General features: G+C 38.4%; 1 protein-coding gene across 2 annotated transcripts; it reads right to left on the reverse strand.

The window, feature by feature from the left end:
• Positions 1-874: 874 nt before the first annotated feature.
• On the reverse strand, positions 875-18,767 carry LOC121872366 (protein spartin-like). Of its 2 annotated transcripts, none has more exons than XM_042375098.1 (12): positions 18,549-18,767; positions 14,393-14,566; positions 13,824-13,954; positions 13,451-13,572; positions 12,158-12,231; positions 11,211-11,391; positions 10,166-10,315; positions 9,740-9,925; positions 5,262-5,456; positions 4,786-4,907; positions 3,856-3,986; positions 875-2,715 (listed from the first exon to the last, which is right to left on the reverse strand). In XM_042375098.1, exons 2-12 carry the CDS (start codon positions 14,564-14,566, stop codon positions 2,430-2,432), a joined length of 1,752 nt encoding a protein of 583 aa, XP_042231032.1. In that variant the 5' UTR covers positions 18,549-18,767; the 3' UTR covers positions 875-2,429. The 2 variants fall into 2 exon arrangements, with proteins under 2 accessions (XP_042231032.1, XP_042231033.1); XM_042375099.1 differs by having other exon boundaries at positions 9,752-9,925; positions 18,549-18,766.
• Positions 18,768-21,859: the final 3,092 nt, after the last annotated feature.

Genomic DNA, 21,859 nt, shown 5'->3' on the forward strand with positions numbered 1-21,859 from the left:
TGGTTCTTGTTATGAAGACAATGTTATAATGGTGGCATTGTTACTGCCAGGTTGTGTTATAATAGTTGTTGCTGGCAGGTTGTTATAACAGTATAGTGCTCCACCATTACAGTGTTCTTAGATACTGTACAGTGTCACTAACCTGTTACTTTTATCTGACCAATCAGTAGATACATCTTGTCACAGTCACCATACCTAAGAGAGACTCCACCATGCATCTTCCTTGTAACATGTGGATTACAGATTACAGTACACCTCCTGATCCACAGTGCTAATGTTACAGTAGACCAACTCACTTCAATTACAGTATTACATCCATTACAACTTAAAGCAAACTGATTTGAACCTTTCCTGAATAACATAGTCAGGATACAGTATAGTGATGATACAGTGTCCATCATTGGCAAAAAATAATACAGTACCTAAATAAAGTTCATGGATATCCTGTAATTTTTGTTAATGTTTTAAATTATATAGTTCCTTAAACTGCATAATGCTGACAGGATTGACTTAAGCGATATACACATGTTCAATATATGTAAATTTATATAAAAACTCAAACCTAAATAGATAAACCATATGAGAGAATTAGTACTGTTCATATCCAACTTCTAAGCAACTTTACTTAAAAGGAAAGTCTCGAATTAGATGCCCCCTTGACCACTGCCCCGAGGAACCACCTAGCACGCATGCACGAACTGATCGCTATAAGAACAGCCCAGTCCCAACCATTGTAAAAATTATCAATAACTTGTAATAAATCAGTGTATTCACTCCCAGTAAACACTGCTCCTTACACTGTCACTATGTTGAAATGAACTGTAGCTTGAGCTTTTCCCCATCTAGTTATTATATGTCTTATTTGTGTCACTTATGTTACTTGTATATTATTTGTAATTCATAACCCATTCCCCAAATATGTAACTGTATATTTTCAGCCTTCTGGCTGCCAAGCTCTTTCAATAAACCGTTAATTATTATTATTATTATTATTTTACATTATCAACAGCTGTCATTATTTGAGGTAATTCTTATGTATTTTAATCACTTAAGCTAACAGATTCTTTCTCGATTACAAAGTTGTCGTCATATAATCTTACCCCTCAATCAGCAAGATCAAACAGAAATCGCTGATCTATAAAGCGTCATTCACATCTCAGCTAAATGGTCTCGTTATCCACATTAGTACAGCCACAACACTCACATTTCTCCTCCACACAATTACCTGTATTACTGTATTCTTATCTTACATGATAAAGTTTTCTATAGGTCTCTGTCCATCACTGAAAGCCAATCACTGTTTCCCACTGCAGCAAAATATCAGAATGGGATGATGACAATCTTAGAATGGCAGTACACCCTGATACCCAAACACACACACATATCTCTCTCTCTCTTTCTTACACTCGACTCCACTAGATTCACACTATATCATTTTATACATACTGTACTCTTACTCACTCAATAATTTCATACATACTTTCTCACACCCCAGGACAAGTTGCAACTTGATACCACGAAGGTCCACTAAAAACTACTCACACACACACACACAGCACCATTCGACCAAAACATCAATCATTTTCTTGTTGCAACACCAGCCAGGTATTTCTGTGTGTAGTATTATTTCCTTTACCTTCTTTTAATCTTGTCTCTCACATCACAACAAATTTTGTACACCCATGAAAATGCCAAATGAAAGCAAGTTAAAATGACTATAGTGGGATTAACTTATTTTTTACAAGCATTATCAACAAGAGAAGGATGACTCCTGCAACCTATACAATATGTCAACACATATTGTCCAAAAAACTGTTTCATACTTGTTAGACTAATTATTTACATGGACAACTGAAGGTACAGCTATTAAATTCCACTCTTTTGTTAGAATCTTAAACTGAGGCTTCAAATGAAGAAAAATACAAAGTTTGATTTCACTAATGCCTTAGAAAAAGAAGACAATGGTCCCTACTCAAACAATAAGTAGAAGCAGACCTGTAAATGTGGTGGAAAAACTGACTCCACCTGACATAACAGGACAACTATGACAGGTTATCATAAATTTGTATAGTGGCAACACATACAGGTAACACTAATATCAGGAGCTATAAAAGCCTTACACTGACCTGACCTTCAATATACACTTTCAAGAGGGAGAGAATGTGGATTATAACTCTCTCACACACACACTTATACACTTATGACTCCATCTACTGTACATATACAACTCTTGGTACTGTAGTAAGTCACTTGGTGAACTGCTCATAATTCCATCCAAACTAAGCACCTTATTAAGAGTAGGTCTGCAACACATGCACTGTCCAGGTATTGTAGATGAGAGACACTGTCTTCTCCACACCAAGTATAAACAATTGACATATACTTGTTTGGTTATATAAGGTACTGAACTGTTCCCTCTGGTCCCTCTCTTACAGTAGCGGCTTCTTCTTCTCTCTTACTGGCTTCACTGGAGGCGTCCCAGGGCTATCTCCTATTTCCATTGCCTCAACAGCTTTCTCTACTGGTTCTGCGGAAGCCGAAGTCGAGGTTTTCTTCTTGGACTCGTGTTGGTGAATAAGAGCCTTACCTGTGTCCTTTGCTGTACGTTTTGCGATGCCCTTTACCCCTAAGGATGCAATGTTGTGTCCCGCCCAAGCAGTTTGTCCTACAGCATACAGGGTGTTGTCAGCGAGGGCCCCGGCATCTTCACCATACCTGTCAAGGATACAGACCAGTTGGTATCCTTCACTACCTCAGTCACTAAAGTTTTCTTATTATTTAAACTAAATAATACTTATTATAAAACTTGCATTTATTTCACCAAATTTAATATTAATTAATAATTTTTCAATCTGTTACAAAACAATTAAGCATATAAGCCTTCAACTGTAATATTTTTAGTGTATAGCCAAAAGATTTAACACTGTAGTGCTGAGGATAAGAAAGAAAAACTAGCCAAATGAGAGCACTAGTGATTAGTACTCTCAGAAGACAATGAGAGAAACTAACCAAGATCTTTCAACTTGTACATGTTACATAATCCTGTACCAGCCCAGAAGACACAATTCAGGATAAGTTTGGTTAGTAAATACAATTGACTCCAAATATTGGGATCTTTGTGTAATTCTTAAGTCAATGTTTAAATAGTAATCTTCTGAAAAATCAGTTAATTGTTCCAAAAAGATTAAGACAACCAGGCAGTGCTTGAGGTGCTTCCATCATCATTTTTATAATTTTATGGCCATTTTCCACACCTGCAAGGATTCCCAGTCAATGATGTCATGTCCAGCTTTCACTTCTCATACTGTACTGTAGTCGAGTTTTTACTGAATGATGCCTCACAGTACAGTCTAATGTATTATCTATTTACCATCACATTTTCTTTCACTTCATTATCTTTTATAACCCCCAAAAAAAGGAGGGTAAATAAAATAGTACAAATCCTTTTAGCAAACATGGCAAGACGTCTGCCATAAACAGGATTATTCTACCCTTTAAAAGTGACACTAATAATGGGTGTAATAAAGGAATAGAGGATATATGTTGAAGAAAATAAGTGAATACTGAAAGAAATAAAGATGCACTAAGGATAAAAGTTGTAAGGAACCAAGAAGGATCAACCGTTATTAAGATTTTGCCACCGTGTTAAGTCAAATGGTCTTCTGGACACTTCCTTAACACCTCAACACACAGATACAGGTAGAGGAATGTGGAATAAATAATCACTAAACTTATCCAAGGAAAATAGTGAGACGTAAAGAAATGGCTAGGATTCCAGTCTTTCTAGTCAACCCCTTTGGTAGGTTCCTAGATAAGGCGTCACACTGAGGGAGGGAAGTGAGAGTGAAGCCCTACTTGTGCGCGACCACTTTGACCGTGTTATCGGTAATATTGGTGGCAAGGGTGGCTGCCGCTGTCTCTAGACTCAAGTAGATGGTGGAGGCTCCCCGCAACGCTCCTGACGCTACCTCCAACACTCCGTCCATCTGTTGATTAATACGACACACAAATCACTAATTATATTTCTGACCACCATAAGCCTGCAAGTTAAAAAAAAAGACAATATAAAAAAAATAAATAAAATAAAAGTATATACTGGTAAGCATCCAATCCAGAATTTACAGATGTAACAGAAGATGTCAGTAAATGGCTTGTTAGCTTAACACACCAGTAGCTATAGTACCCAGCTATTACATACTTTTACTTGCTAACACAAATGTCAATACAAATTAGTATACTGTATATTGTAAAAAAAAAAAATCCTCAAAACAAGGCTGTTAATAAGTTTGACACACACACACTATGTCTTACTGGTACAGTACTAGCCAACCAAAGGCTGACATCATATGCTGTTGCATCACTATCTGTTGAATTGGCATTTTGCTTGTACAGTATAAAGTATTTTGTCATTCCTCTTGTAGATCTCTGACATAAAGGCGAGACAACCACGGGACAGTATAGTAAACCAATGACACTGTACTATACTATACGAACAATAATAAAGTATACAAAAGTATATAATTCAGTTTAAGTAAGAGGAGATAATAACATAATGATGATCTGTATGTGTGTATAAGAGAGAGAGAGAGAACCTTTAATAATACTGAACAAACAGCAGATTCTAAAAGCAGCCACTTTATATATATACAAAAACATCAACAGCTGTTATAATTTTGTCAGGGATGTTAATATAAAACCTATTATGTTAAGTCTATATACATAATCAAAAACCCACAAAAATATGAACAGGAAACAGTCTATAATGCTGCTGCACCGGTCACTCACGTTAGCACTGGCTTCCTTTTCCTTCTGCCCGGTCAAGTGACTGATGGCACGAGTCCCCTGCTTCTGTAAGTGTGGAGCCAGAGTCCTGCCCAGGGCCATCGTCGCCTTCCCAACATTACTTACTGTCGGGAGTAAATGTGAAATTGTATATGGTACCTTAATACTTTGTTGATTGTTATTCTGTACTGTACCTATCTTCTGTGGACCCTTATACAGTAAGACCTCTATTTAACAGACTACTGTATCCGTTATATTGAGCGTCTGTTGGATGTGAGACCTCCATCTAACGAATTACAGTATACGTAACGGTATAGAGATTAAGGTCCATTATATTGAGGGTCCATTATATGTGAAACTTAACCACATATATTAGATAACAATATGAAAAAAGGATTTTATTTAAATGTAATAAAGAAACTAACATGAAGAAAGGTTTAATATATGAAGACAAGAGTAACAAACACTAAGTCACTTACAGAGGAAGCCGCTGATTTTCACCGCTTTGCTGGACACATTTCTCGCCACTTTGGCCGATGTGTGCCACTTGGGATCAATTTCTTTCTTCTGTTCTACCGGTTGAACGTAGCCTTTTAAACTCTCGGAGCCATAACTTATCAGCTCACCAAGTTTCTCAGCACCCCACACAACGCCCTTGGACAATGTCTCCGCTCCTGGAAGAGAATAAACCAATGGTGAAGACTTTTGGGAACTCCACCACAGGTGTCACATGAGCTAATGCTCTGAGTGAGGTTGTAGATAATTTAAAGTGAAATAATTTTGTATAAAGTATCAATAAGTTGACACCCAACCCCTCCACTAAGTATAGTATATACGCTGAGGTATTATGATGCATTTTGAGTCAATGTCGAGATTAAGAATTCATTTGTCATATTAATTAGGGACATGACCAATGTATGTGTAGATAAATATAACTGTTGCCTTAGTCCTTTACTTCCCTATGAGCTGGTACACCAACTAAACATTCATATTCAATTTTAATACAAAAAACGACCAAATACCTCACCAACCTGTCACCTTAGTATCTTGGCTGTATCATTCAATAGTTTATTCCAAGTAGAAAACATACCAAATAAAAAATAGAGCAAGAGTAACTGGAGTAATTAAGACAGGTACTAAGGTAATCTGGGTATTAACCAAGATCCTCACTACCAAACATCACAGGTTTTCCAGACTCTGGTTTCCTCCTGCACTAACACTGGATAGACCAACTGCCCGAATGGCTAGTTGGCTGGTAACAAATACCCTTACATAGACAAAGTGAAGAAGAGAGAAGAAATATAACGCCAACATCTACTAAACAACATCAGAGCATCTAACATTCATTACCACAACATTTTAACAAGGAAATAATAACTCATAATGCACAGTCAGTCCATCAACACACCACCTATTACACTAACCAATGGTACAGCAAAATCACTTTATATTTAAGTAAACTTCACTAATATTACTATTCTTTATTAATTATATTTTGCAATTAGGTCAAGACTATTAAAGAACAGAAGTACAGTTCAGGTAAAGTACAATAAATAAAAAGGAAAAATAACTATTAGCATGCAGTTATAGGAGTAACATTACAATAGCCCAAGGAAAGTTACACACAAGGAGAGGGAAGCAGTTTATATCTCTACATCAACTGTATCTACCCATTAACCCTTATCCGGCATCCACAACTTTGACACCGGCGATGATGACGATGTCTACCACTTAAGGGTCAATCTGGCCATATAAGCTGATGGTTACCTCATACTCTCTGCCTTCTAAACACTATAAACAGTATGGTCCTTCCTCTACCAGCAAGGTTTTAGGTAATTGGTAAAGAAACTGAAATTACCTACAGACAGACAGGCTGAACCCCATTAAACTTACTTTACTGAGGTATTTTAGAAGCAGTAGTTAAAGCGCTTCCTCTATCACAATTTTACTGGACAGATATCTAATAATTATCAACAATAATTTATTCCTATTTAAAAGGATTACAACTGCAATGGTCTCCTCAATAGCCTTTAACTACACCACTTCACAACCAGAGAGGCAACACACACACAGGAGGAAAGGCTAGAGTGTCAAGGATTACTACAGGGGTCACCAGCTAAAGCATGCATAAGTACAGTGTTTGTTTCAGCCACCCACGACCCAACCACAATACATAGTCTAAATTTTCCACACAGGACAAACTGCACCATGTGGTGACCAATGGATGATACACATACATTTCCTTATTCTTTCTCTATTTTCAATTTAGTACCATACATGTGCAGGATAATTTTTTTTTATTTCAGAACCCTAAGTGATTATTATATTTTAGGACGAGCAATAAACAGGAGCCTAAAAATCCGTTGGAATAAAGTCTGATCATTGTGAAAATATGACCAGGGACTGTTATTTTTAAGTTCCTGTTTATTGCACAACCTAAACTATAATAAGCACTTAGGGTTCTCAAATAAAAAAAACTTACCCTGTTTTATATTACTGCTTTTTGTACCAATCTATTTCCATAAAAGTCTATAGTTACAGTGAAACCTCAATATAAATATCTATAATTACAGTGCAACCTCCATATAAGTCTACAGTTACAGTGAAACCTCCATATAAAACTCTATAGTTACAGTGAAACCTCCATATAAAAATCTATAGTTACAGTGAAACATCCACACAAGTCTATAGTTACAGTGAAACCTCAATATAAATATCTATAATTACAGTGCAACCTCCATATAAGTCTACAGTTACAGTGAAACCTCCATATAAAACTCTAGTTACAGTGAAACCTCCATATAAAAATCTATAGTTACAGTGAAACCTCCATATAACGGACTTCTCTCTCCATAAAATGCGTTAGATGGGGTTTCACATCTAACAGAGCCTCGATATATAACGGACTTTCATCTCCATACAGTCCATTAAATAAAGGTTTCCTATGTATGTTTAAGTCTAATTCTCACACCATTATAGTTATTGTATCATTATTGTTGTGTCTTAACTTAGATATACCTGTACTGTATATGTGTTCTTAAATTCCCAGTTATGTGAAGAGAAAAATAATGTTTAACCCTTTGAATCCTGGAGGGTTAAATCATCATCCTCAAAGAGTTAAATCATCATCATCAAAGGGTTAAACCATCATCATCAAAGGGTTAAATCATTATCTTCAGAGTTAAACCTTTGAGAAATTGGACCCAAAGAAAGGGGTAACTTGGGGAGTGAAGACAGTGGATGAAGGGAAGCAGAGGCAGATTAAATAATTCATAATTATCCAGAAAAACAGACCAATAGAAACAAACACCCAAGAAATGCATTTGAGACACACAAAATGAGTCATCAATGTATATTATGTGCACTGCATGCTTGTCTCAGAAAAAAAAACAGCCTTTATTGTTTGTATGAAGATGGGCATTGTAACACTTTGCTGACACTATCACTTCTTGAGCTGAAGCAAGTGTATGCATTGTTGTTACTGGAGCTAAGTGCAGTACAGCAGAGTAAGTGATGTAACAAGTCACCCTGAGATCATTTCACATTACTGCTGTTCACCTGCCATTGTTGTCTGTTCCTCGACTCCCAACTGAATACAACAAGTTAGCTAATGACAGTACTGTACCACATCTTCAAGTGTTAATAGCTCACCAGTAACACTTTAAGTTGTTCCTTGAATCATAACTGAGAAGAACAAGTTAGCTAATGATATCACAACATCTTTAAGTGTTAACAGATTAACACTAACACTTTAAGTTATCCTAAACACTAAATGCCACTTCTGTTATCACACAGGTAAGGTGGCAGTCACTTATTAGAAATAATGATGTATTGAGAGGACAAGTAATACTTTAGTATACAAGTCAGTTATCTCTTATATACAGTACAAAAAAGTAGTGTTACAAGACTTAACTTCCACATTATATATGAGCATCAACACAGAGAGAGTACAGTAAATGCTTATGGTTGTATTCACATAGTGCATTTTCTCAGCTGAGAAAAGATGCCCCGCCCTCTCCTCAAGAGTTACAGCTGATTGGCTGTTGCAAATCTGTCCGATTTTGTCCTGAAGTAATGATGTATTTCTGAATGAGTTTATTCATAATCTTTGGGATGACCGTTTCTGACGAGAACGATATTTAGCTAAATTATATAAAGATAAACACATTCAATATTTCAAACATAAGCACGTAGGAAGTTTATCATTAGTATTATACAGTACATGAATTAACTGTTAAACTCTGGTAGCAAATTCACGCTTTCGGAGGATGCATTTAATACATACTTATTTTTACCCACAATAAGGCATACTAAGACTAATTACATATCAGTAATACTACATTATGCAAAAACTAACATTTTTAAAGATCAGAATCACATTGAAATATTACACGACCGTTAGCAGAGGCGGGAAATATGAAGTTGTTCGCAGTCATAATGTAGTATTACTAATGCATAATTAGTCTTAGTATGCCTTATTGTGGGTAAAAATAAGTACCTGTACCGTATATATTAAATGCATCCTCCGAAAGCGTGAATTTGCTACCAGAGTTCAACAGTTAATTCATGTACAGTACTGTATAATACTTCTGATAAATTTCCTACGTGTTTATGTTTGAAATAATGAATGTGTGTATCATTATATAATTTAGCTAAATATCGTTCTCGTCAGAAACGGTCATCCCAACGATTATGAATAAACTCATTTAGAAATACATCATTACTTCAGGACAAAATCGGACAGATTTGCAACAGCCAATCAGCTGTAACTCTTGAGGAGGGGGCGGGGCATCTTTTCTCAGCTGAGAAAAAATGCGCTATAGTTAATCTGCTATGCTATTAGTCAAGTTGTTATTTGGCTTCAGTTAAAAGCACAATGCATTATCCTGTGACTTTAAACCCCCAGAGAGTTATGCTACACATCCTGCACTAGTGATTTTGCTGTTCCTTCAGGTACCTGAAACCAAACCTGCTGCAATCCGTTGTGAGGTGGACTGCTGGATGATCCTCTTCTGCTCTTCGGAGTCCACGCCCGGGGGAACCACCTGCTCTTGGTACGACGTCATCTGCATCAGGATCTGCTCGAAAAATTCCTTCTTTTCCTTGTCGACCGTGTCTGGGATGATGACCCCAACGCTGGACCCTGTTAAGTGAGATGTAAGCTGAGGATACTTTGGAACACAAGCATAGAAAATGGTAGTAAAACATTGATGATGATGGCCATTGGCCATGGCTCTTCCTTGGAATATATTAAAATTTCAGGAAAAATTATCATTGCTGAATAATTGAGGTCAAATTGCTGCAGAGTGGACTACAACAACTGAAGGAACAAGGAAACTTTCATACTGAACAAGAAGTTACAGGCACACATAGAGCACCTCACCTGGCACACTGTTGCCAGCATCTGGGAATATGTAAGCACCATAGAAGGAGTGGAGTACAGGACTCTGGGCAGGGATCAGCGGATAACTCCATTCACCAACTTGGATGAATCCCCGAGCAGCGGTGGCGGCTGTAGCACTGCCAATGGCCTCTGTTGACACGTGGGTCGTATGTTAGGATCAGAAATGTAACAACAGAAAATCAGTTGATTTTAATTACTAAGGGATGTCATCTTCCTTGACCTGATCAAAAGAGATGTTACAAGGACAATCTTTCTATCATAGTAATAATAAATCACCAATGTATACTGTACTGCTTTTCACAAACAAAATAAAACAAGTAACATTATTCTGGGATCAGTAATACTAAAACCACATTTTGTTTACTGTATCAATTCTGAAACTAGCAAGACAATATATTATCCAGAGGTGGATTTAGACAACCGTGAAATAAGAACTGTACTGTGAGGGAGGAGGAGTATGGAGGACCTCCCAGGTCCTTAAATATAACATTCACTTGAGCCAATCTAATACAATTTGAACTAAAGGATTAAGTGCAACCTATTTATTTAATGTATTTAGTTACACAAATTTAGTTTACTTGAAAGCTTACATATACTTCCAAGGTGACTGCATAATAAGCTTCTCCAGTTGTTCTCCATGACTGGTGAGTCAGAATGTGTTGAGCTATCTTCCTCTGAACAAAACTCTCTGAATAACTAATGGACATTCCTCACACCTTCAAGGTCTCCATCCTACTATAAACTATAGAGATGAGTATGTTAAGACTATAACTGTTGGAGGTCAATTTAGGATAAGGGCCCAGCATCTGTCTTGGCTTATCAATGTATATGAGGACAGTAACACCACACGACACTATCTGGATCATCATGGATGAGATGACACCTTGTGCATCCTATCCATATCAGTATACGGTCAGGTCATGAACTTCAACATGCTTTATATTTCTTATGGGCCAAAGAGAGGAAGTGGCCATACAGCCACAATGTGATGCTGCCTAGATCCAGTAGATAACACAGTACTCACCTTGAACAGTGAACACGGCAAGGAAGGACGGATAAGAGGGACTTGTGACTCCCCCATCAGGCTGGATAAAGAAGATCTGAACACCATTCTCTATTTGAAAAATCATCTCCCCCTGTTGGGGTGACATGACTGGAGTTACAGTTGAGGTGTCAGCAATCTCTGCAAAGGCTGCTTCCTGCACCTACAAAACACAATTAACTCGTGTGAAAACAAAAGAAAAACTAATAAAAAGACCCAAAAAATCCTATATCGGTATATAAAACTGCATTGTCTTGTACCAAAACTGTCAATCTACACTAAGCCACCTTATCTTACCTCTCTCCAGCACATGATAAATAACTTTACTGAGATTAATCTACAGCAATGAGTTTGTTTACTAATATATGATGCACTACCATGTGTGTAGTCACAAACAAGCATCCTGTTGCCTCATCTAATGCTCCACGAACCAATGAGATTCACTCATGAATATTGCATCAGTGTCTATTGCTTCCGGTTCATGAGTCTGAATATCAGGGTTCATGAAGCAGCAGTAGGGGCAACAGGACTGTACCTCTGCAACACTCTCTCTATGACTACAGTACAACAACATGGGTCAACAAATACTGTACTCAGGTTTCTCCCAGTTGTGATCCTCAAGTAACCCAAATAACAGCTGATCAATACTGGCAGACAGACAATGTGTACTTTCAGGCTCCCCTTCTGTGCATCTCTCTCATTGTTACCAGTACCTGCCTCAGAACCAACCCAGGAGATCCGCACCACAGATGACAAGCTTGACAACAGTACTGTAGAGATTAAGCTGTGAGTCTAGTAAGTACAGAACAGTAAAGTATAGACCAGATGGGCCAACATAGATGCTTAACTACATAACATTACATAGCTGACTATGGTGACTTAATACTTGATGAATGTAAGAAAAATGTATTAGCACTGATGAGACTGACCTGAGGGTCGAAGGCATTGAGGCGAGGGTAAGAAACATTTCCTGATGATCCAGCGCTGTTGTTGCCCGATTTATCTTGATAAAATATTTTGAACATTAATTTCTTAACAAAAACCAAACCTACAATATATAATCATGACCTCATTAGCTAGTAAGTATAAAATGAAGTATAATACAGTGGTCCCTCGGTTAACGAGCGCCTCGTTTAACGAGATTTCGGTTAACGATTTACCTTCCATAAGATTCTTAACTTCGGTTAACAAGCAATCCCTCGATTAACGAGTTTTTTACGAGCCGACTTCAACATGTTTTTGCTTGCATTTGGCGGTCCACCAGCTGTAGTATTAGTCCGCCAATACAGTAATCGGTTTTAGGGCTTAAATTCCTTACTATTTTAGTAAATATCAAGAAGTTTATACTATTCAATAATTTTAAAAGTTTAATATTAACTTTTTTAGTCATTTTAACAATTATTGAACATAATTGAAGGTAAAGAAACTAGTTTCTGGCGTGCCATCCAGCCTGTTAACACACCAAACAGGCGTTAGTCTCTCTCTGTTTTCAGTGGAGGTAACATCTTGCTTGAGACTCTCTTCAACTAAACGCTTTTTTCTGTGTTTCCAAGCAAATTATTGGTCATTTTGAAATATATTTTACATATTGACAATATATAATGCAGTGCAGTGTTGATTTAAAGAAAATAATCTTGAAATACACCAAGAGAACTAAAATTTTATGGGTGAAATGGTGCCATGGGGTGACTTCTCTTCCACCCCAATGCCTTCTCTTCTTCCTTCTCCTCCACCCCCATTCTAATTCCCATCATCATCATCCAGGAGCCTTCTACATACACACCTCAAAGTAAGTGTACTTTTCTACCTTTTTTGTTGAATTTAGGCAATTTTCGTTGAGCTGGAACCAATTACCCAAAAACCCATTGAAACAATGGTTTCCGTTAATGAGTTTTTCGGTTAACGAGCAACCTGATGGAACGGATTGTGCTCGTTAACCGAGGGACCACTGTAATGCATATAAACCGAGTGATAATGTTAAAGAAACATCAAATTTAACATATTTTCATCATATCCTGTAGTGGAAAAATACAAATCTGACCCGTGAACATAACAGAAATTAAAAAATAAAATAAAAATCCTGTAAAAAATACTATGCCTTAAGAATTTCCTTTTTTCTCTCCCTGAGTCTCTGGTCTAATATAATACAGCACTGATATGGTAAAAGTTCTCTCTCTCTCTTGTCCTGTGGCTCTTAAGTTTGTATAGTGGTATTGAGTTACCTTCATCCAGGGACCTGAGGTAATCATCATAAGAGGGGGGAGCATCCTCCACCTGGGGGGCCATGGCAGCACCCGGGGCACCCACAGTCTGGACATCTGTGAAGTGACTCAGCACCTCCTTCCTGTAACATGAAGAAGATTACAGTAGTCACTGATAAAGTAATTCACCTGCAGTTCAGTTCATAATGGTGTAACATAACAAGTGTAGGAATATATCCACCAGTCATCAAGAACTTATATAGCTACTGCAGTGCAATAGTCTTATTAAACCCTTTGAGTCCTGGAGGGTTAAATGATTTTCAAAAGGATAAACTATTTTCCTCAAAGGATTAAAACATAGTCCTCAAAGGGTAAAGACACAATCATGCCTTACCTCGTGCATCTCATCTTGTGCTGCATCGCAGTATATTGTTGTATTTTCTCTGCATTGCTGTTGAAGGCTTCCACCTTTATTGAGAGAGCCTTGTCAACCACTGTGAGTCCCTTCTGCAGCACAGCAGCCGCCTATTTTGGGGGTAAAAATCAATGAGACAAACAGAAGGTCCACGACATATTGGTTTAGGAGTTCTGAAATAAAAAATAAGTCATAGATCAACTGACCTGTCCCCTATAAAAACACCTGGGTGATGAGTGACACACAGTCAGCATGTCCACAAAGACAGATATTTTCCTGTTTTCTAATATTTCATAATATATTTTCGATCACATGAAGGAACATTGTTACATTTTTGCTATGATAACACTGTACTGCCAGGAGTAACTGATGCTGCTCATTCTACTACAATGCCTCCACTAGTTCAGTAAAAACCTAAAATAACTTTACCTATCCATGGTTTCATTGCCTCCAAAATAAAGACATTATCATCTAAATTTAATAAATATAACACAGAATTAATATTCCGGGGACAAAATGTCCGCCCACCTGACAGTCACAACACCAACCTGAGTATTAAGACCTTGTGTCACCAGTACAATGCCATGGTCAATCAGCCTGTAGGCCTCCTTGTATGTGTTCTCAAACTCCTCCTCTGGTGTGGCTGCATCCGTCGATGATGACAAGTCGGAGGGTGGAGGTGGCCGACCTGGCGCTGGCTTCTTTGGTTTTTCTGAACTCATCTAAAAAAGAAAAAGGCTGAATAAATGTTATACTAACTACCTGGTCTGGTCTATCCATTATAGGGTCTGGTATGGTATCGTCGTTGAGGTTTTGGTTTTAATAATACAAAATTGAGACCACCTGAAGATTAACCCCCAAGTTATTTCACCTGATGATTATGTGTTAGTGGTACCTGAGGGGAGGGGCTAGGTTAGAGTAAGATAGGATAGGTTACACAAGGTTAGGTTAGGTTAGGTTAGTATTAGGATAGTTAACAATCAAATAAAATAAACTGGGCTAATCCTCAGGTGTTCTGGTAGAGGGCCAGCTCAGCCTACATCATGGGAGGAAGAAAAGATAAGAGTAACAAAGAATAAATGACACATACTGTAGTGAGAGTGTGGCCGGGAGGATCATTTGTACTGGGACCTACTAAGAGAGAAGCTTCCAGGGTACTGAGGAGCTGCTGTAGATAAAATTTACATATAAAAAAAATCTTCTCATAAGAATTTCCTGTCAGTCCCATGATACACTTCTGGAGGTAGACTTGCTCCAAAAAAAGTACCTTTGTGATTTTGTAAGACAATATGACACAACGGATGGAGGATTTTGACAAACCTACCGAGGCAACAGGAGTCGAGGTGTTCATTTTTAAATTCATTGGACCTCTTCATAAAGATATATTTTGCAGTGTGGAGTGAATTACCTACATCTTATCACCAGGATTAGTTTCTTACATCACAAGGAAATTACCTAACAAGACCAACACCTTTTCATAAACTGTGAATGATTCTCACGTGGGTATCAACACAGTGCGGCAGCTATAGTAAATGGGGGTTTAAGAAGTTGTTTATATACAGTACTGGTACCTATGTGGTAAAGTAATGAGAACTTGTACGATGATCTGGCTATTATTCCACAAACACCAGTTTACGAGAACATAATTATCCCACACAACTGTACTTCCTCATAAAGATCGCCTGTGGCTGTCCTCCTCAAGTGGATGGAGTACAATGACCAGGTTATGTTATGTAAGGTTAGGGTCTTTTAGTTACTCTTTCCCTCTGCGTTGAAGCCTTGCAGGTGGGGTCAGGATTAGGAGGGTAAGAAGGGCTATAACTTAATAATTATACATTTCCACACACTTTCAGTGCTACTATAGCATGTGGTCTACAAAGTTATCTTTAGTCTAAACTAACCTAACCTGATCCAACCTAACCTTACCTGACCTGACCTAATCTTACCTAATCTGACCTAAGCTAACTTAACCTAAATGTCCTGTAGATTGCACACTTTAGTAGCACCATACTTTCAATATCATCATTGTACTGTACTCATCATAAAATAACTACATTATATTGTTTTTCACGCCTAAATCATACGCCAATATTTGAGGAATAACTACCGATGATTTTACCGACTAAACATCTACCTAGCCACCAGTAATAAATAAATCCTCAATAGGAGTTGTTAATGCTTCATACATAAGATTACTGCACCACCCCATGACACTGCTCACACCAAGACACTGCCTGGTCACTCTCTTACCACTACTGCTCTCCTCTCAGCCTGTCCTTAGCTTACCCCATTTACTACAGTATTTACCGCTGTTTGTCTATGTATATGATGAACCAATGATCATCTTGTTAGATGATTTTACACGTTAAATATCTATCATCTATCTGTCTGTCTGTATGTCTATCATTCTCTCTTTCTGTCTGTACCGTATGTCTATCATTCTCTGTCTGTCTGTATGTCTATCATTCTCTCTTTCTGTCTGTACCGTATGTCTATCATTCTCTGTCTGTCTGTATGTCTATCATTCTCTCTTTCTGTCTGTACCGTATGTCTATCATTCTCTGTCTGTCTGTATGTCTATCATTCTATGTCTGTCTCAATCTTTCTATCTGTCTATCTTTCTACCTATCCCAGGGGCACACCCAGAAATTGATTAGGGAGGGGCGGTTCCAAATTACTGAGAAGTCTGGCGAGCGTAGTGTGCCCTTTCAGCTGGGGGGTCCGGAATTTTTTTTTAAATCTGACCAATATTTGACGCCATTTGCATTGAATCTTATGAAATAATCTGAGGTTGAAGATGGTGTAATTTAGCATCCTAATCTTTGTATATAGACTTATATTACAGGATAATAGAAGTCATAATTTTTTTTTTAAATATTTGTATTATAGCTAACTATAACAGTAATAATATACCAGCACGAGACTGATATGACAACTTTCCTTTTCGAGAAAAAACGATTGATAGTTGTTTGCTGACTGGTAGACATAGCATTGTTGAAGGCTGTGGCATCCAAAGTAGATGTAACTACACCAAAAACTACATGTGAAGTGAGGACGAGAGAAGTGGGAACATGTTCCCTGACTCAGCATGCTCGATTTCCAATGGCGTATTATCGCACGATACAGTTATTTGAAGCACACTTGCGAAATCATCAAATGTGTGAAAGTGGATGGAAAAATAATTTATAAATATGTAAAATCTATAGAAAATGTACAATGTAGATGAGAAAATGAAAAAAACAAAACATTAAATCTCAATATTTCACACTGTCTGGCAGTGCTGTATATTAAGTGCATTCAGGTGCATGGGAATGGCAGAGGTGGTGGAAGTTACCGTGGCGTGGGGTGAGGTTGACCCAACCTTCGTGTTACTAAGGTGTCGCCAGGTCAGGTATGGGTTGGCCGCACCATGCAGTACCTGGAGGGGGGGTTTCCGGGCAACCAGGAAACCCCCCTGGGTGTGCCCCTGTATCTATCTCTACTATTTTAAAATTCTATCTATTTATCATTATATCTCTCTATCTACCATTTTATGTCTGTTTATCAATCTATGGTTAATATATAGGACTAACCAGCGGACAAGTTATTTGTATAACTGTTTATTTTCTTATTTTATTTTCATCAGTGAGTTCTGATATGGTAATCATTTATTGTGCAAATGTTCCGTTTTGTAGATAATTAGGCACCTAGGCACGCACTAATTTGCCTTCCCGGCGGTAACAAGGCCACGCTCTGCTGCGATGCTTTTCCCCTTGCCTGAGGCAGTTTCATTTTCAGCATGACGTGTGAAGCTTGTCGCCTGTCTTATATGGACGTAATTTGCGTATTTAGGGATAATGACAACGAGACCCTTCAATTGTTCAAATAGAGACTGTCCACACTGCGGGAATCCCTGTGCTTTCAGACTGGAAAGAAATTTGTTCATCAGTTCCTCAACGCCGTGGCTCGACGTTTCCCACCATCACAATAAATCACTCCGCCGCCCGAGCAGCAGAAGCGCCGATGCGGCCACATGATCTCATGTCCAGAAAAAGGGTAATATTACAGTAAACAGCAACAACAGAATTCTGGAAATTCACTACACTCAATCGATAGAACTATTTTTATGATAATTTTCTTATATTACATTAGGTTAGGTTAGGTAACACTTTTTTTTTATCAGATTCTTTGGTTGGTGTAATCTGCAATTTTACCAGAAAAGGCCTCAAATTACACCATGTCTATATGAAATTCTTTCTACTTTTTACTTACTGTTATGCTCTTCACCACTGATCGGCTCGTTAGCCACTTGGACGATCGGATACGTCTCTGTTATGCACTGTTGGCAAGTACTGGGCATGCACTGTTTAATATACCGGAGGGTCAGGTAAGGAAGTTAGGTAAGGTTAGGTTGGTTTGTTTGGCTAGGTTGGTTAGGTCTGTTTTTCATACCCACAAAGGTTAAGTTACGTTTATTTTAGAAATAATCATTTTTAACACATTTGCACACACTACAACAGTGTCCACTGTAAAAAAAAGTGGAAATCCGAGGTTTTTAAAATAGTTTCCTATCAATTTCGGTCGCGGGTTAGTCATGAATAATTACCCAATCTATCTATTTGTACTATTAACATCTGACCCTAGAGCTAACGAGCTACCATGGGGGGCCCTGGGTGTGTCTCGACCTATCGTGTCACTCTAACAACTCCTGTGTGTCTGACTTACCTTTAGTTATCACAGGAACAGTTGTGGACGCCGTCAGTCACCAGTTGAGGCGAGGAGGAGAGTATTAGTGTGAGTCAAGTTATCCTCCCGGTCACCTCACTGTCACGAGCTTCCCTCACAACAACACCTCTGACGTCATCACTACTCCTACGGGTGCTGACGTCATCACTACTCCTACGGGTGCTGACGTCATCACTCTCCTGAGCCGCGTTATTAGTTATGATGTTCTCAATCAACCATCAGCGTTCACAACAAAAATAAATATTTCCTTTTTATTTATATACAAGATTTATAACCAAAACTATCTTTTACTTATTGATATTATTTATATGTTACTTTATTAACCATAATTTTTTACAGTATAAATTATTAGCTTTACTTATTAAAAATATAAAACAAATATGAACTTAAGATATTTACTTCATGACGTCATCCTCCTCTCATGTTGTTCCTCCAATCAGGAATTCAGGAAGACCAGCACTAAGTGAAAGAAACTGCTGTACTTACTAAATCAAGAGAATTCTCCCTTATTTAAGCATTAAAACCCACGAACTATAATCCCGGATATACTTTTTGAGTGATGTATCTTCAGATCAATTAATCAGAATACCGCTCCTTATACATGTATTACCTGAGGGTTGGCGACATCAGTCTTCCACTCTAAATGTTCTCAGGCTATTTTTACCAATCCTTTAATGTTTTACATCTCTTTGGAGACAAAGTTTTAATTTCAGTCATCCATCCCAGTCTCTGCCTTCCCCTGGCCCTCCTACCCTCAACTTTGCCCATTAATTTTCTGTTATTATCCCCTCATCTAATATACTAGAGGAATAGCCGTGTGTCTGTCTGTCTGTCTGTGTGTCAGTTCTGGGCAGCCGAAACGGCACAATCGTTTTTCATCAAACTTGGTGGAAAAATCGCAAAAAATTCGTAGAGTGGAACAAACCTGGTCCCATGTCGATGGTTTCTTTAGGAAGGCATTAATTAACTATTTTATTTGCGATGGAAAACGATGCAAGTCTACGGACTTGGCGCCCCCTCATCCGCTGTACGCTGGCCAAGCAGCGCTCTAACTGTCACCAGGCACTGAGGGCCGCGGCCGCTTGTCTTAGTAATAAGACAAAAGTACCTCATTTTTTCTGTAAATTTCAAGTACTTCTCTTAAAGTTTTTGCTAATCTTAGTACATAAAATATTAACCTACCATCCTTAACCTACCATAAATTAACCTGAAATAACACTAATCTAAGATAGTATTAACCTGAAATAACATTAACCTGACATAATATTAACCTAGAAAAATTAATCTAACCTAACCTTAACCTACCCAGACCTCGCATGCTTCAAGACCTAAATACAGATCTTCACAATAAACACAAATTGCAGTATGAATAATTTACTATCTATCTGTATATCTATTTATCTATCTACCAAACCTGAGAGGGGCCGCACCTCGTGACGCCATAACCCAACATTAGTGTAAACTGTATAATTGAGAGAGAAATGTGGATAAGTGGAAAAGGGAGTGGTGAGGCATTTACTGGTTATGTGCTGAGAGAGAGAGAGAGAGAGAGAGAGAGAGAGAAAGAAAGAGAGAGAGAGAGAGAGAGAGAGTCTACTACAGCCGGACCTTCGGAAATTTGTTAAGGTTTCAGGTGACGAATAAAAGTTAGATTATTTTAGCAGGTGTTAGTTCATATGTTTGATTTATGTGTTTTACATTGAATTTAGTTAAGAATGAGGGTCAATTTATAGCAGAAGACATAACTCGATATGCAAATTTTTTGGTGTTTCTATTACTTTTACTTTTTTTTACTTTTATCCTCTTCGCCACTGATCGGCTCGCTAGCCGCCCGGGCGATCGGTCACGTCTCATTACTTTTACTTTTTTTTACTTTTATCCTCTTCGCCACTGATCGGCTCGCTAGCCGCCCGGGCGATCGGTCACGTCTCTGTCACACACTGTTGGCAAGTACTGGGCATGCACCGGCTCCTGAATGTACCTGAACCTGCTCCAGTGTTGGTCAAGTCTTGTCTTGAAAGAGCTCACACTCGGTGCCGTCACAACACTCTCTGGTAGATTTTTCCAAGAGTTTACAACTCTCACTCCGAAAAAGTTTGCCTTCACGGTTTTCTGGACTTGCGGCTTCTTCAATCTTGAGCTGTGACCCCTTGTGGGGTGAGCGTCCGCCAGCTCCAAGTAAGGACACTCAACTGAGTAGTGCCCCCTGAGATGCTTATACACCTCAACTAGGTCACCCCTTGCCCGTCTGTAGTATAAGCTAGGCAAGTTCAGGCTCTCCAATCTCTCAGGGTAGCTGAGGTGCCGAAGTGCAGGCACCAGTTTGGTGGCCCTCCTTTGAACATTTTCAACCAACTGACAGTCCCTAGCATATCTCGGGGACCAAACGGGGTGACAGTACTCCAGATGGGGAAGCACTTCACTCCTGAAGATCGTTACGAGGGACGGACCGTCTAGATATCTGAACGACCTTCTTATAAGACCCAATAATTTATTTGCCTGATTTACCTTCTTCTCACAATGGCCCGAGAACTTCAGCTCATTGTCAACATACACACCTAGGTCCTTCTCACACACAGTCTCAACTAGTGCAGTTTCTTCATCCCGTTGGGACATATGATACGCCTCCTTACCGTTGGTACGCCCCAGGTGCATCCTCTTACACTTCGTGACATTGAATCTCAGCAGCCATTCCTTCGACCATTCCTGGAGCCCACAGAGGTCCTTCTGCAGCTCTTCACAGTCCGCTTGGCAAGTTCAGACAAAAACAAGACGATTTTTATCTATGACACTTTTGGCGTATTTTACCCATAACTCGCCTGACGATTTTACTGAAGATATATCTATCTATCTATCTATCTATCTATCTATCTGTCTATCTATCAGTAGTACCCTCCCCCCATTTAGCCTAATCTACCCTAACTAAATATCAGTCCATTTATACAGTATACAGTATGTTGAAGTTCACTCCCCGACCCTGATTTTTTTTTTTTGGTGTTTATAAGGAAGTAAGTAAGTTGTGAAGCACCCCGGAGGACGCGCCACTAAGGCTAAGGTAGTGTAGCACTTTGTGTGTTGGCAGATATTGATGACTCTCTCAACACTTGGCTAGTGTAATGTACGTCCCTCCTGCTCTCACTTGTTTCTATTGTTATTAACATATGTAAATAATTATTTGTCTATATTTATATATGTTGATTATAATTATATGAATAACTTAAGTATCTGTTTGGAAGATATTGTGAGTGGTATTTACGTGGTTTATGAGCCGTCATTAGATTGGTAACAAG

Source organism: Homarus americanus, unplaced genomic scaffold (genome assembly GCF_018991925.1).
Source record: "Homarus americanus isolate GMGI-L3 unplaced genomic scaffold, GMGI_Hamer_2.0 scaffold24050, whole genome shotgun sequence".
In the NCBI taxonomy this organism is placed as follows: domain Eukaryota; kingdom Metazoa; phylum Arthropoda; class Malacostraca; order Decapoda; family Nephropidae; genus Homarus; species Homarus americanus.